General features: G+C 54.2%; 1 protein-coding gene across 7 annotated transcripts in view; it reads left to right on the top strand.

Moving 5' to 3' along the window:
* Lpin1 (lipin 1) overlaps window positions 1-14046 on the top strand; it is a 42686-nt gene extending 28640 nt beyond the window's left edge. The window contains exons 9-21 of one of the 7 annotated variants that reach the window (XM_033756237.1): window positions 402-592; window positions 1043-1136; window positions 1799-1868; window positions 2503-2580; window positions 2719-2811; window positions 4655-4734; window positions 7858-7984; window positions 8770-8918; window positions 9138-9224; window positions 9554-9706; window positions 10028-10142; window positions 11306-11409; window positions 12493-14046. In XM_033756237.1, the coding sequence (XP_033612128.1) occupies window positions 402-592; window positions 1043-1136; window positions 1799-1868; window positions 2503-2580; window positions 2719-2811; window positions 4655-4734; window positions 7858-7984; window positions 8770-8918; window positions 9138-9224; window positions 9554-9706; window positions 10028-10142; window positions 11306-11409; window positions 12493-12652 (1501 nt within the window). In that variant the 3' untranslated portion in view covers window positions 12653-14046. The remainder of the gene's footprint in view (window positions 1-401; window positions 593-1042; window positions 1137-1798; window positions 1869-2502; window positions 2581-2718; window positions 2812-4654; window positions 4735-7857; window positions 7985-8769; window positions 8919-9137; window positions 9225-9553; window positions 9707-10027; window positions 10143-11305; window positions 11410-12492) is intronic. The other 6 variants (XM_033756235.1, XM_033756234.1, XM_010629044.3 and 3 more) reach the window with 6 other exon arrangements.
* The last annotated feature ends 289 nt before the right edge of the window (window positions 14047-14335 follow it).

Raw genomic sequence — 14335 nt, 5'->3', positions numbered from 1 at the left:
GTGTTTGACTAGAAAGTGGGGCCAGGTGTGGGAGTGCACACCTGCCATCTTTGCACTGTAGGAGGCCGAGGCAGGAGGATCCCAAGTTGGAGTCTAGCCCCTATTTATTTACTCATTTATTTTTTGAGACAGGGTCTTGCTTTTAGTGCAGGCTGGCCTCAAACTCACAGTGATCCTCCTGTCTCAGTCTCCCAAGTGCTGGAATTATAAGTGTGCACCACCAAGCCTGGCTCTGTTTTTCATTTTTGAGCCAGGATCTTGCTAAGTTGTCCAGGCTGGGCTCAGACTTGGATCCTCCCGCCTCACTGGATGACAGTGGGTGCCAACAGCCCTGGTTTAGAGGGCCTGCCAGGACTGGAGAGTAGGAGTGGAGTCCTCAGGCAGCTTCTCTTTCCCTGCAGTGGAGACCCCTCTGGACTCCCCAAGCGCGCCAGTGACCTGGGACCCCGCTGGGCCAACCAGTCCCCGCAGTTGGTGGGCAGCTCGGGCGTGGACAGCGGTGTGGAGAGCACCTCTGACGGCCTGCGGGACCTGCCGTCCATTGCCATCTCCCTGTGCGGGGGTCTCAGCGACCACCGGGAGGTCACCAAAGGTAGGGTGGCCGCACACGAGATACCACACCGCCCCCTAGTGGCCACTGGTGGGAAGCTGGGTGCGCAGGCTCCTGTGATTTCACAGCTTTCTCTGGGTGTGGGAAGCTCTCGGCCTCCTGTTCCTCCTGGCTGATGGTTAGCTGATGTCACAGTTCCTTTTTTATCATTTTTGTTTTCTGAGACAGGGCCTCACTATTTAGTTCAGGCTGGCTCGAACTCCCAACAATCCTCCTGCCTCAGCCTTCAGAGTGCTGGGATGTCATGTGTGAGACCTAGTGGCGCTGACCCCTGAACAAAGCAAACTTCCCTTTACACATACATATTTTGTAGGGTCGCTTGCACATGGATAAGCTCTCAGAAAATACTTGTGAGTGAGAAGGTGACATACAGCCTGCTTTTTAAACCTAATTTCCTCTCCATTTTCCTTTATCCCTTCCGTCTGCTTGCAGATGCGTTTTTAGAGCAAGCTGTGTCCTATCAGCAATTTGTGGACAACCCTGGGATCATTGATGACCCCAATCTTGTGGTGAAGATCGGGAATAAGTGAGTATTTGTCCTTTTGGCACTGCCATGATACTATTTGGGTTTTATTGTTTCCAATAGAGAGACCGGGACTTCAAACTTTAGAAATATACAGGACAAATTGGCAGAGTTCTGCACTATGGTAAAAAAATATAGCGGATGTTTAAATTTTAACAAATGAGTTACAGCAAAAAGCACACTGCCACGAACCCCTCACAATCTTCCCCTTGCTTTGAACACACTCATCCCACCGTCCTGGCCACTTCCTGCAGCAGCTCTGGGGTCCTCTTTCCTGAGGGTCTTTACCAGGTGTGATCACAAATACAGTGACCGCTGCCCCCGAGCTCCACCCAATGGAAAGGCGGCTCATGAAAACACGACGCTGTGTCCTCATCCACCTCAGTCACTAGATCTGGCACTGTGGGACTCCTGGCTCCTTCCCCCAGTCACAGTGACCATGAAAGGGAGACGTTTTGGATCCATTCAGGACATGGAGGCAGCCAGGACAGTGCAGCTGAAGCCCCTGTCCCTGTCCATCCTCTGCCTGTGCTGCTGCTGGGTTCAGTGGGGGACGGGAGCCCGGCAGGAGCAGCACAGCGGCTGTTAGGGGCTCCCTGGGACCTGCAGTTCCACGTGACCTAGAGCCTTGTCCCCCAGTGACCTCCACCTCTCCGTTTTATTAGGTATTATAACTGGGCCACCGCAGCCCCTCTGCTCCTGGCCATGCAAGCCTTCCAGAAACCTCTGCCCAAGGTGAGCTTTAACTTGAGAAGGAAAATCACAGCTGGGTCCCTGGGGATGGTTGGAATTTAACTTTTATCTTAGGAGCCACAGCTGCTTAGCTACTTTCTGTTAGGTTGACAGAATGAAATCTTTCTGTCCTTACTGGCTGAGATTCCAGCTACTTGAAGTTCTGAAAACTGAGTCAGGGGGATGAATGACCTTTGCCTTGCCCCCTGGGAGTAGCCTCAGGGCCGATCCGACTCTTTAGAAGTACTTAGACAGTATTAAATTGTACATGATCAGAGCTACCAGACCCTTGTCCCTTCAAGCTATCAATATGAATTTGCTTTTTAATGCTTGAGATTTTCAATCAAATGCATCTGTTAACATTCAGTTTATCAAACTTTGGGAATTTACATTTACTAAGCATACCCTGTGATCTTAGGTTTTGTTCGCAACTGTTTTATCCTGTACCATAGTAATGATTTCATGCTATGCTTTATAATCTTCATATTGAGGATATCAGTATCTTTATCAGGTAGCCACTTTAATTTGAAATCTCCTGGTCTTACTGATCACTAACGACTTTTTAATGCTTTCTTTCTCATTGTTGTCGTGTTGTATTTTGTTTGCTGTTTGTTTATTCTTTTAACACCTTCTTAAGTCTTCATGCTTAAGTTACCTTACTATAATTTTGGATGCCATTAGATTTTGTTTCTGTAAAATTTTCAGTCCACAAATAGTATGTTGCGTTTTCTCTGATTTCTTCTTTTGTTTCGTTCATGTTTCTTTAGTTTGCATATGTGTCCCTTTCAGTTCGAATGTGCTGAGTTAATCTCCTTTTGGTTCCACCATTTATGTTCCCATCCATTTGAAACAGGCCACTGTGGAGTCTATCATGAGGGATAAGATGCCTAAGAAGGGAGGAAGATGGTGGTTTTCGTGGCGGGGAAGAAACACCACGATCAAAGAGGTAAGCGTGGAAAACAGAGCAGTGTTTGTATTTAGCAGAGTTTGGCTTGGTGTCGTGAAGTTTGTTCGTCAGAGAAATAAGCCTGAGCCGAGCTGTGGCCCTGACCATGTGGGAGCCACCCAGGAGGTAGGTGATAAAAAGTGTGGAGGAGCACAGCTGGCTTCTCACCGGCTCTGTTCTGTTTGTGTGGGCCCCGGGGTCCAGCCACGCCTTCCTGTGAAAGTGCTTCATCTGTAGAAGGAAAAGGTTTCAACAGGATCATTTACTATTAGAAAAAAAAAAAAAAAAAGATACCTTCCTGGTGCCTGTGAAGACCACGCCATAGATCTTTGTAGTTAGTGCGCAGAGTAATTCTCGCCAGTCATTTCCTAGAAAGCCCCATCTGCATAGCCTTGTCAGGTCTTCACCTGCCTTGGCCTCCATCCTGGCTGCTTTCCTTTCTTACCTTCCAGGCCACCGTAGCACAGCCTCCTCCCCTCCCTGTGGCTGCTCCTCCCCTTGGGACCTTTGATTCTACCTTGAGCCTTTCTGTTGCCTGGCAGCCCCTTCATGCCCACACGGGTAACTCTGTTTTTATACCCAACTAGACATCTCGCTGTCCATTTACCCAACAGCCAGCTAAGGCGAATATCTCACCTGGGAGCTTTGAGGACTTTGCACTGAGCTGTGTCCCCAGCACATTTTTAATTTTTTATTTTGAGACAAGGTCTTGCTAAATCACCAAAGCTGGGCTCCAATTTAGGACCTTCCTGCCCCAGCTTCCTGGAATGCTGAGCTGTCAGGTGTGTACCACCTGGCCTGGCTGTTTTGTTTTTAATTAACTTTATTGGCACATTTTAGATATATGTAATAATTGCATTCATCATAAGGAACTTGTTTTGCTTTTTTTTTGGTCCCGGGGATCGAACTCAGGTCCGTGCGCTTACGAGGCAGGTGGCGGAACCACTGAGCTAAATCCCCGGCCGCATCGTAAGGAACTTGTACCTGGACCCAACACATCTTTCTTCTTTTTTTTCCCCAGTTGCCTCCCCTCCCTTCAAACCCTCTTCCCGGCCTTATTCACAGAAGTGCTGTTTCCATTTTCCCTTCTATTCTCTTTCCGCGCTTTCTTCCCACTGCCTGTTCCGCTTCCCATTGAACATATTTTCTTGGTGTTTCCCAATCTCTGTTATACATTTTAGTCCTTACTTGCCCTTCTGGTTTCTCACGTAAGAGAAACAGTGTGGTATTTAAACACGTGTGTCTGATTTATTGTTTTCTTTATGAAAGTGCTACAGTGGAACTCGTTAGATCCTGACTGGAAAATCCAGAATCCGGGGCCCCCGAGGTGCATCCCGAAGAGCATTTCCTATTAAAATGTGCAGCAGTGCGAAAGAGAAAGACTCCGATTCCCCAGGCAGAGCCTGGCCTGATAAGGCCTTCAAGCATTTCTGTCCGCCATCCCGAGGATGCGAGCCCTGGGGTGCACGCTGCCCTTCTCACGCACTTGCTGCACCAGAGATGACGGATTTCGGGGTGGCGCCATGAAGGCGATGGCAACAGTCACATTTCCGTGAAGAGTATTTCCCAGTGTGATCTTGTGGCCAGCACGAGCCCAGATAAAGGGACCCAGAACCTCCTGGGGCAGCCCTGGGTGTGTGCTCTGGGGTGAGGGTGCCCCACAGGGTCCTGTGACAAGGTCTCACTGTGCAGTTCAGGCTGGACTTGAACTCACGACTACCCTCCTGCTTCAGCCTGCCAAGTGCTGGGATTGTAGGTGTGTGCCGCCTCTCCCGGCCCAAGGCAGGAGCTTCTGTGCATTCTGGCCTCCTTGTATTTCCATCACCCTTTTCCCCTTATGCAGGAGAATAAGCCGGAGCAGTGCTTGCCTGGAAAAGGCCACAGTACCGGGGAGCAGCCGTCACAGCTCGGGATGGCCACCAGGTACAGGACGGGGGTCCTCTTGGGGTGTTGCCGCCCCTTCCCACACTCAGGGTCACATCCAGCTCAGTCGGATGCCGACAGCCTTCACTGGATGGCCCTGCCCTGGGCCCGTTACTGGGGTCTGTTACTTGCTCAGTCACCTGGCACGATTTATTTAGATTGCTTTTCCCACCCACCCCACCTGCTGGGGAAATGGGAGTTGAAACCAGGCGCTGTAATGCCTTAGTCATTCTTCTCATAGCTGGGACAAGATACACAACACCTGCAGTTCAGAGGAGGAAGGCACGTTGTGGCTCACAGTTTGCAGGTTCAGTGCGGTCGGCTGCTCCAAGGCGGATGTCGTGGCAGCGGGGCCTGGCCGAGGAGGGCACAGGAAGCAGGGAGAGAAGGGAGGAGCTGGGGAGCCAAGTTCGTCACGGCCAGGCCCTGCTTCCTAAAGCCAGTCAGCTTCCAGAACCTGCCGTGAGCACAGGTGGCTTTGGGGGCCTCTGGGTCTGAACGGTGGCCGGTAGGGAGAGCCTTTCACGTGGCGCTGGCTCCCTGTGCAGAAACCAGCGCAGGGGTGGGCGCGGTGACGATGAGGATGATGATGTTGACTGTCCCTGCTGAAGGAACTTGCCTTTCTGTGCCATTTCAGTACTGACAGGGACTTTCCTAAGTGTTGATACAGACATTATCTTGGCGCAGGGAGACAGATTGTGAGGAAGTTGGTCGAGATGGATGACTTGGGATTTGAGAGCGGCTCGAGTCCGCCGGGGTAGGCTCCCCAGTGACAGACAGCAGGTGAGCCGTGCGGAACGCTCTGTGGGCCTTCCCTCACCTTTGAAGCACCCCTCGCCTACGGAAACCCAGGACTGCACCGGCATGCCCGTCGTGCCAGCACCCTCGGAGGCTGAGGCAGGAGGATCCCAAGTTTGAGCCCAGCCTTGCCTTCTCAGTGCCTTAGTGAGACCCTGTCTCAAAATAAGAAATAAAAAGGGCTGGGGATGTCGCTCCTTGTGGAGGCCCTGGGTTCCATCCCCACTACTGCAAAACATTAAAAGAGAAGGAAAGCACTAACAGAAGGACTGAGGGCATGCCCGCCTTGGAGCAGAGGGACCCGGATGTGTGCGTTCTCCCTGGATCCCGTGGTCGGGTTGCAGGGGACGCCGGCTGCAGTTCTGGGTGCTGCAATCGCTGGCCGCCGCTCTCCTTTCTAGAATCCCAGGGAGAAGTGGGATCACTTGTCTGGGTGCGGAGGCTTTCTTTACGGCTCACTGTGCAGAGGGCAGGGTGCAGCCGGGACGCATCTCTGTTTCTGAACGTGGCTTTCCGTGGGACGTTCTGGAAAGGGTCCTTCTGTCGGTGGGGCGAAGGAAGGCCCCTGCCGGCCTCGGTCCACTGCCGCCGTGATGGAGTTTTCCTCCCCACGCAGTCGCAGTCACAGTCGCTGGTAACGAAGGAGGAGCCACTCATCTCCCCGAGGCAGCCACGCTGCTCCTGTGACAAAGGCAGAAGTGATGCTGGTGCTGTAGCACTGAGGCTTTGAAAGCGCTCCCCAGAAACTTCCCCCGAGAAACCAGAAATCCTTTCATTTCCACCGCATCGTCCTCGGCTGTTAGTTTCCTTATTAGCGTCATGTAGATGCCTTAAAAAACCACAAGGCACAGAGAGAGGTGCCGGGTGTTCTCCCACCTGACAGGCGCCACTGACGAGCGGAGCGGCCTGGGATGGAACGGTCAGCTCGGCTCTGGGAGTAATTACAGCGCCCTTTGGAAAGCGTGCGTGTGACAGCGTCCAGTTAGGTGCTGTTGACAGCTGCGTGTCAGGACGCAGATTTCCTAATGAGAGGAGGGAGCCCTTTGGGTTTTGTTCTGTTTTGTTCTTTCTCTTGGTTGTTTTGAGACAGGGTGGGAAGAGAACCTGGAGGTGATCTGATGCTCTTTTTGAGACAGGGTCTCTCCATGTAGTGCAGGCTGGCCTTGAACTCACCGTGCAGCCAGGCTGGCCTGCCTTCAACTCTTGGTGATCCTCCTGCCTCAGCCTCCTTAGTGCTGAGGTCACAGGGGAGCCTTTTGTGTTAGTTTGTTGCTGCTTGCAGAGGCTGACAAGCAAAAGCCACATTCAGTGAGCCAGTTCCAGGGACATTTTGAAAGTGCTGCCATCCGGCTGGCTGTATAAAGCTGCTTTAGTTTTAAAGTTTTTTTATCTGTGTTTTCTGCTTTCCTCAAATGAGGTGTGCTGCATGGATTCCGTGGGCTTTTTTCTGCTTCTTTACAGAAGCAGGTGGAAGTCACACGATACTCTCCAGGAGAGAGGGGGGTCGGTCCCAGAGCCCTGGCTCACATGCGGGTCCCCTTCCACTCTGAACTGTCTGCTGGGAACACAAACATTTTCCTAGTCTGTGAGGAGCCAGTAGCCTCCTCCTTCTGCTTGATGGGTGAATCTTTGCCCCAAGATCGAGCCGTCCCCATGGGAAGCCTCTCTGCTGTTGGTTCTGAAGAACCAGCATTTTGTGTAGGATCCGCAGGCTGGGAACCGAGGGGCCTTGGGTGAAATGCATCATCTTCCCGATGGGATTTGAGGCCCATCCAGGGCTTCTGGTCAGGAGGCTTCTCCTGGACTCACATCTCCTGGTTCCCCCTTTTTTTTTCGGTACCAGGGATGGAACTCAGGTCCTTGCCCTTGGGAGGCAAGTGACGGAACCACTGAGCTAAACCCCCAGCCCTCCTGGTCCCCTTCTTTCTGTCACCTGCCCACGGCCTGAAATTTTTGATGGAGGAGGATGCAGTGTGTTCCCCTGCATCTTAAGGAAAACAAGCCTGGTGTGGCGGGCATATCTGTCATCCCATCACGCTGGGAGGCTGAGGCAGGAGGATCGCAAGTTCAAGCCCAACCTGGGCAACTTATATTGTGAGACCTTGTCTCAAAATAAGAAAGGGTTGGGGATGCAGCTCCGTGTGAAGGCCCTGGGTTCAGTCTCCAGCACCACAAAAAAATTAAGAATTAAAAAGAGAGAGCCATGACAGCGTGAGGAGAAATGGCAGCCCCTGCATGGGTAACCAGGTGGTTACCCAAGTGGGCGCCTGAGGTTTCCAGATAAACTCTGGTGCCCTGGCCACACTGATATCCTGTGTGTTCCAGAGTGAAGCACGAATCGTCCTCCAGTGACGAGGAGCACGCGGCCGCCAAACTGGCCCCTGCTGGCCACCTGCCTCTGCTGTCCAGCGTCAGCTACAAGAAGACCCTGCGGCTCACGTCGGAGCAGCTGGTGAGTCCCGAGCTGGTTGTGTGGGCCCTGGGGGCGTGGGGAGGCGGGGGGGGGGGCTCCTCACTCTGCTGCCCAGCACAGCACCCTCAGCCCCACAGTGACCTCTGGCGGCCACACACCCCTTCTTTCTGTTTGGTTTTTGAGACAGGGTCTCGCTGTGTAGTTGTGATCCTCCTGCCTCAGCCTCCTGAGCGCTGGGACGATTGGTGTGGGCCACGGTGAGACAGGAAAGGCGAGCGGGAGGTCCGTTAACTCACATTTAAAAAACTGGTGTAAATTAAGAAGCCGTGAAAGCAGTGAGGTTGATCTCGGCCAGCAGGGGCTTTGTTGATTGTGGTGGTGCATGCAGCCTGTGGGTCCCCACTTCTGCTTGGGCCCCTTCTCTCCTGCGTCCTGCTTCACACCATGCCCAGTTGTGACCAGATATCTTTTCTCTGCCTTTTCCCAGTCTTTCCCGTTCACCCCAAGGGTGAGTGGGGTGCAGGCACGGTCCCCGAGGAGCTAATGGAAAAGGGGACAAATGGCCGTGACCCCCGCGCCAGCCCCGTGTGGGCCCTGCAGCCTCTGGTCCTGCTACCCTGGGGCCCTGGGGACCCTGGGGATTGGAGCAGCCGATCGTGAGCACCTGGGCTGCCCAGGCTCCCTGCTCCACACTCATGTTCTTCCTCGGTCTGGACTGTGGTCTCGCGGCTGTGAGCTTTAAATTCAAAGCTTAAATTTCTGCATGGCAGAGAAGCCACCCTCACTCTGTGCCTTCTTCTCTAGCAGCCCTTGGTGTTTTTCAGAAAAGTTTAAAGTTGAAGAACGGCCCCAATGACGTAGTCTTCAGCGTGACCACACAGTACCAGGGCACCTGCCGGTGCGAGGGCACCATCTACCTGTGGGACTGGGATGACAAGGTCATCATCTCTGACATCGACGGGACCATCACCAGGTAGACAGGGTCTCGCTCAGTCACTGAGTTGCCTGGCTGGGCGAGCTGTTGGGATCCTCCTGCCTCAGCCTCCCAGAGTGCTGAGATGACAGGTGTGCATCGCCACACCTGGCTCCTTTGTGTTTGTTACGTGGCATGAGTGGCTTGTTGCCTCCTAATGGGCTCTGGTTTGTGCCTTGCGGTGGCTCTGTACCACTTCTGTTTCCCATCTTCCTTCAGGTCAGACACGCTCGGCCACATTCTGCCCACGCTCGGGAAAGACTGGACCCACCAGGGTATCGCCAAGCTGTACCACAAAGTGAGCCAGTGAGTATGGGGCTGGGCCGGCCTCGCGCTCCAGGGGACCTGCCTGCCACCCATGTGGGGTGATGGCGGGGAGGCCTTGGGCCGTGGACAGACCTGCTCCAAGTACATAAGTAAAGGGCTAGGGTGGGGTTAGTGCGGGGGCTCTGGGTCCATCCGCGTCTTTGTGCTGGGCGTGGTGGCGCGAGCCTGTCATCTGAGAACCTGGGAGGCTGAGGCAGGAGGATGGCTGCAAGTTGGCAGCCAGCCTGGACTATACAGCAAGACCCTGTCTCAAAAAGAAAAAAAGAATTCTGTGTTTGCTGCCGTTGACAGTGTTTTGTGCCTTCCAGGAACGGGTACAAGTTTCTGTACTGCTCAGCACGCGCCATCGGCATGGCTGACATGACACGCGGCTACCTGCACTGGGTGAACGAGCGCGGCACGGTGCTGCCCCAGGGCCCGCTGCTCCTCAGCCCCAGCAGCCTCTTCTCTGCGCTGCACAGGTGCTGCCTGCCGCCCGCTCCTCCCTCTCCTCCGGGGAAGTTGCAGGGGTTGCAGCGTAGGGGGAGCCCAGAGTTCTGTGCAGAGCTGCGTCCCCAGCCTTCATTTTTTATTTTGAAACAGTCTCTCGTGGAGTCGCTAGGTTGCCGGTTGGGCTCCAGCCTGCGCCTCCCGCGCCTGGGGCTTTCTGTCCCTTGGTGTGAGGAGCTCTGCCTCTCCCTATGCGGGCCCCTGACCCCAGGGCCAAGCTGTTGACGTTAAAAGCGGCTTAATGGGGATGAGGTTCTTGCCCTGATCTGTTACTTATTTGCTGGTTTTAACAGAGAAGTGATTGAGAAGAAACCGGAAAAGTTTAAAGTCCAGTGTTTGACAGACATCAAGAACCTGTTTTTCCCAAACACGGAACCCTTTTATGCTGCTTTCGGGAACCGCCCGGCTGTGAGTATTTATGCCCGGATGCATGGGGCTCAGGAAACTGCCCTTTCCGACAGCCCAGCCCGCAGGCCCTGGCCGTGCACTGCCGCTCCCCGTCCGTTAAAGCCAGCCTGGTCAGTGACCACCTCACGAGCTGGGCGTGGTGGCCCACACCTGTCATCCTAGCAGTCTGGGAAGCTGAGGCAGGAGGATCACAAGTTCAAGCCCAGCCTGAGTCACTTTGTGAGACTCTGTCTTGAAATAAAAAACAAAAAAAGAGCAACGGATGTAGCTCAGTGAAAAGGGTCCTGAGTTCAATTCCTAGTACTGCAAAAGAAAAAGAAAAAAAAAGGCCACATTTAAAGCAAAGGGATTCAGTCACCCTGCGCATGGTCTTCCAGGAAGCCGGGCCCATGGGTCTGACCAGGAAATGGGAGCAGCAGCCTCAGGCCCCACTCTGCTAGCTAAATGAGTAAAGCGTGAGCTCTGGACGCAGGAGGCCCTTCCCTTGGGGTGTGCCTGGGTGGGGTGAAGAACCGCACACCTCCACTTTCTGGTTTTTTGAGACAGGGTCTCACTGTGTAGGTGAGACTGACCTGGAACTCACTATGTAGCCCAGGCTGGTCTCGAACTCACAGCGATCCTCCTGCCTCAACCTCCTGAGTGCTATGATTACAGGTGTGAGCCACCACACATGGCCAGCTTGTTTGTTGAGTGTGGTCTCACGCGCTAATGGGGTGCTTGGCACACGTAGTGGGTGTGGCCTGGAGTGACCAGCAAGTCCATTATGTGGAGGGCGGAGTCAGGCAGGAAGTGCTCATTCGGAAGCGCTCCTGCCTGTAAAATCTGAGAGTGAGGCCAAGGATGTGGCTCCGTGGCACCGCACCTGCCTGGCAAGCGCAAGGTCCTGAGTTTGATTTCTGAAACCGGAAGTTTAGAAATCCGCGACCAGTGTTCCCAAAGTGGGAAAGGAGTTGGAGAAGACCTCAGGGAGTGCTGGGTGGCAGGGGCCATGGCAGGGTCCTCCTTGATTCGGGTCCCTAGCGGTGACAGAGGGGCTCAGGTGGAAGGCGGGTCTTTTGGCTGCTCTGCGAGGGAGAACCCAGTGCCCCTGCCTCACACCGCAGTGCAAGCGTGGCTCGCAGACTCAGTTTGCTCACTGTCACTTCCGTGCTTTGCTGCCCCAGGATGTGTTCTCCTACAAGCAAGTGGGGGTCTCTCTGAACAGGATCTTCACGGTCAACCCCAAGGGAGAGCTGGTGCAGGAGCACGCTAAGACCAACATCTCGTCGTGAGTGTCCCCAGGCCTCGCAGTGGACAGCCATGCTGCCTGCGCTTCTCTTAATCCCTGTGAAAATATATATTCTAACCAGACACCTGTCATCCCAGCTCTCTGGGAGGCTGAGGTAGGAGGATCTCAAATTCCAGCCCAGCCTGGGCAATTTGGTGACTCAGAAAGACCCTGCCTCAAAATAAAAACTAAAAATGCAGCCTGGTATGTGCCAAGGAGGCTGAGGCAGGAGGATCACTGTGAGTTTGAGGCCAACCTGGGCTCCACAGTGAGTTCAAGGTCAGCCTGAACTACATAGACCTTCCCTGAAAAAGACAAAGCAAAAAACAAACAAAAATTTAAAATAGATTCAACTTTGCAGTAGAAAGGAATCGAACAGTAGTTTAGATTTGATTTGCCGAGTTAGGCTTGAAGGCCTAGAATGTGAATTAAAAATGTAGGCCGGTTGGATATGCGGGGCTCTGTATTTCTTCACGCAGTGAACTCTTCTCCCTCCTGTGTAATTATTAAGACTGCTTTTTGTATTTTTGGTTAAAGTTTGCTTTGTCCCAGTCAGTGGGCTGGATTTCTGAGTTTGGTTTTGTTTTGTTTTGTACTCCTGGGAATCAGGGCCTTCTCACTGAGCTACATCTACTTGCATTCATTCTTTCATTTGTTTTTTATTTTGAGACAACTTCTTGCTAAGTTGCCCAGGCTGGACTTGAACTTGGGATCCTCCTGCCTCAGCCTCCCTAGTGCTGGGATGACAGGTGTGCTCTGCAGGCTGCAGGGAGCCTGTGTCCACAGAAGCAGCAGCTGCAGCCGAGCAGGGATCCCGGGCTCCTCCCTGAGTCCTGAGGCTCAGGCCTTGGGGCTGGAGCGGCTGTGACAGTGCGCAGCTCTCTTCCTGGCTGGGTGGCTGCACCACGAGGCTGTCCCGTCTTGGTCTTGTGCAAGCGTGCCGTGTCCCCCGGGGCCCTCCGAGCTGCTTGTCCTGATTTAGCAAATGATCAGCTCATTCTGAGTGCTCTGGGCGCAGGCGCGGGACGTCTGCTGTACACTTCTGACTGGCTCGGTGACAGTGAGCTGTGCCTTCCCTTACAGGTACGTGCGGCTGTGTGAGGTGGTGGACCACGTCTTCCCGCTGCTGAAACGAAGCCATTCTTCTGATTTCCCCTGCTCGGACACGTTCAGCAACTTCACCTTCTGGAGAGAGCCGCTGCCCGCCTTTGAAAACCAGGGCGTCCACTCGGCCTCAGCCTGACCGGGATTGCTGGGCTCCTGCGACAGTGCATGAGGGAGCCGGTGTCCCCAGACAGCTTGGCCGCGAAGCCCTGCTCTGTGCCCAGCCGGGAGAGGACCGAGCCGCGCTTCTGCTCCTCCTGGTCTGGGTGTCATCTTTAGAGGCAGCGACAGATGCGTGCAGTGCTGTGCTCAGTCGTGGTCACCACGCGTGCCCAGCTCGCTCCAGCGACTGGTTCTCGATGTGCAATAGGGGGTCCTGCCCCGCCCCCCCCGCAGAATGCTGGCGTGCAGTCCCCAGCCCAGGTGGGGGCCCTGTCTGTCAGTCAGTCCGACAGTCCGTCTGTCCCCTCGCTAGGTCTTCCCTCCTGCGGTGCAGGCAGCTGTGCGCTGGTTCATCCCTGCCCTCCCGTGCTCCATGCTGGAATATTTTGCCTTAATGCACCCGGGGTCTGGTGTAGAACTCACTCCTCTCGCTCTCAGCAACTTCGCAACGCCTTAAACCAAAATTGTGGTAAACAAACACGGCGTTTTGAGGTCAGAACTGCGCCGTCCAGAGAGGCTGCGCCAGGAGTCGGTCAGGGTCTGGAGCGGCTCGCGGCTCCAGTGTCACAACCTCAATTTTTATTGGGAGGTCTTGAAAGAGACGGGTGGTTTTAAGACAGTAGTTTCAAGAAGTTGAGCCATATTCTTAGCGGTGTTATTTATTGCTTTACTCCGATTGGTTGCTGCTGGAAGCCTCCCAGCCATGGGCTTTCAGTGACAAATGTCATGAGTACAGTAAAAGGTGAGTTCACCAGGCCAGCCGGGGGCCTCATCTGCGCTTCTCACACAAAATAAGTTATTTTTCTCAGCTTTTCTTTCCTGCCCAAATGAAGGGTGGGTGGGGGGAAGTAGGCATCAGAGTGACTTTTGAGCCGGTTGGTAGCATATGGCTCCTTCGCTTGTGTATTAAGCTGCCTAGTGGCGAGTACGATGTGAAAAGATGAACTATTTTGGTAAAAGATTTCACTTTGGTTTTTGAAATAATATTTTTTAAAAGTGCGTTTTACTCGGTTGGCTGAAAGGCTTTCCTGTTTAAATTGCATTGTTATAGAGTCTTAGGAGGCAGGAGAACAAACCAAACAGAACAGTGGAAGGGAATGTTACTCTTTCTGTGAAAGAACCCGGAGTCCTCGCCTTGGCCGGACTTGGCGGGCGCTGGTGGGCAGGGGCGGACGGCTTTGTGGACACACACAGGAGGGGACATCGCCTGTCACAATTGCAGATTCACGCGGGACACAGCTGTGCGCGTGAGCATTACACTGTGGAGACGTGCAAGCGATTGATTAAAAGTCCTGTTTACCAGCACCTCCGGGCTCCGCTGGTCTGTGCGCAGCCAGGGATCTGGCGGTGGTCGTCGGAGGAGCTCAGGCCTGCGGGGGTCGGGCGGACCTGGCTCTGCGTCCTCCTGATGCTGGCATTAAACCCTGCCTGCGGCCCGAGGACCCAGGAACCTCGACGGCGTGGACCCCACTTTGGGTCACAACGCGCCCCCTGCAGGAAGGCCCGGAACAGCGGGGCTGCCTGGGGAGGCCGAGGAGAGGAGTGGGGTGCTTGCGGCCCAGTCAGGGTGGGCCGCGCCCGGACCCCCCTGGAGCAGTCGTGCGCACTTCTCCGCCCTCGACTCCTGACTGCGGGCGGTGTCCGTGGGAGCCGGGCGGGG

This window comes from Fukomys damarensis, unplaced genomic scaffold, assembly GCF_012274545.1.
Source record: "Fukomys damarensis isolate Sample0158 unplaced genomic scaffold, DMR_v1.0_HiC HiC_scaffold_25, whole genome shotgun sequence".
Classification (NCBI taxonomy): Eukaryota; Metazoa; Chordata; class Mammalia; order Rodentia; family Bathyergidae; genus Fukomys; species Fukomys damarensis.
This window is presented reverse-complemented; position numbering and strand designations above follow the sequence as displayed.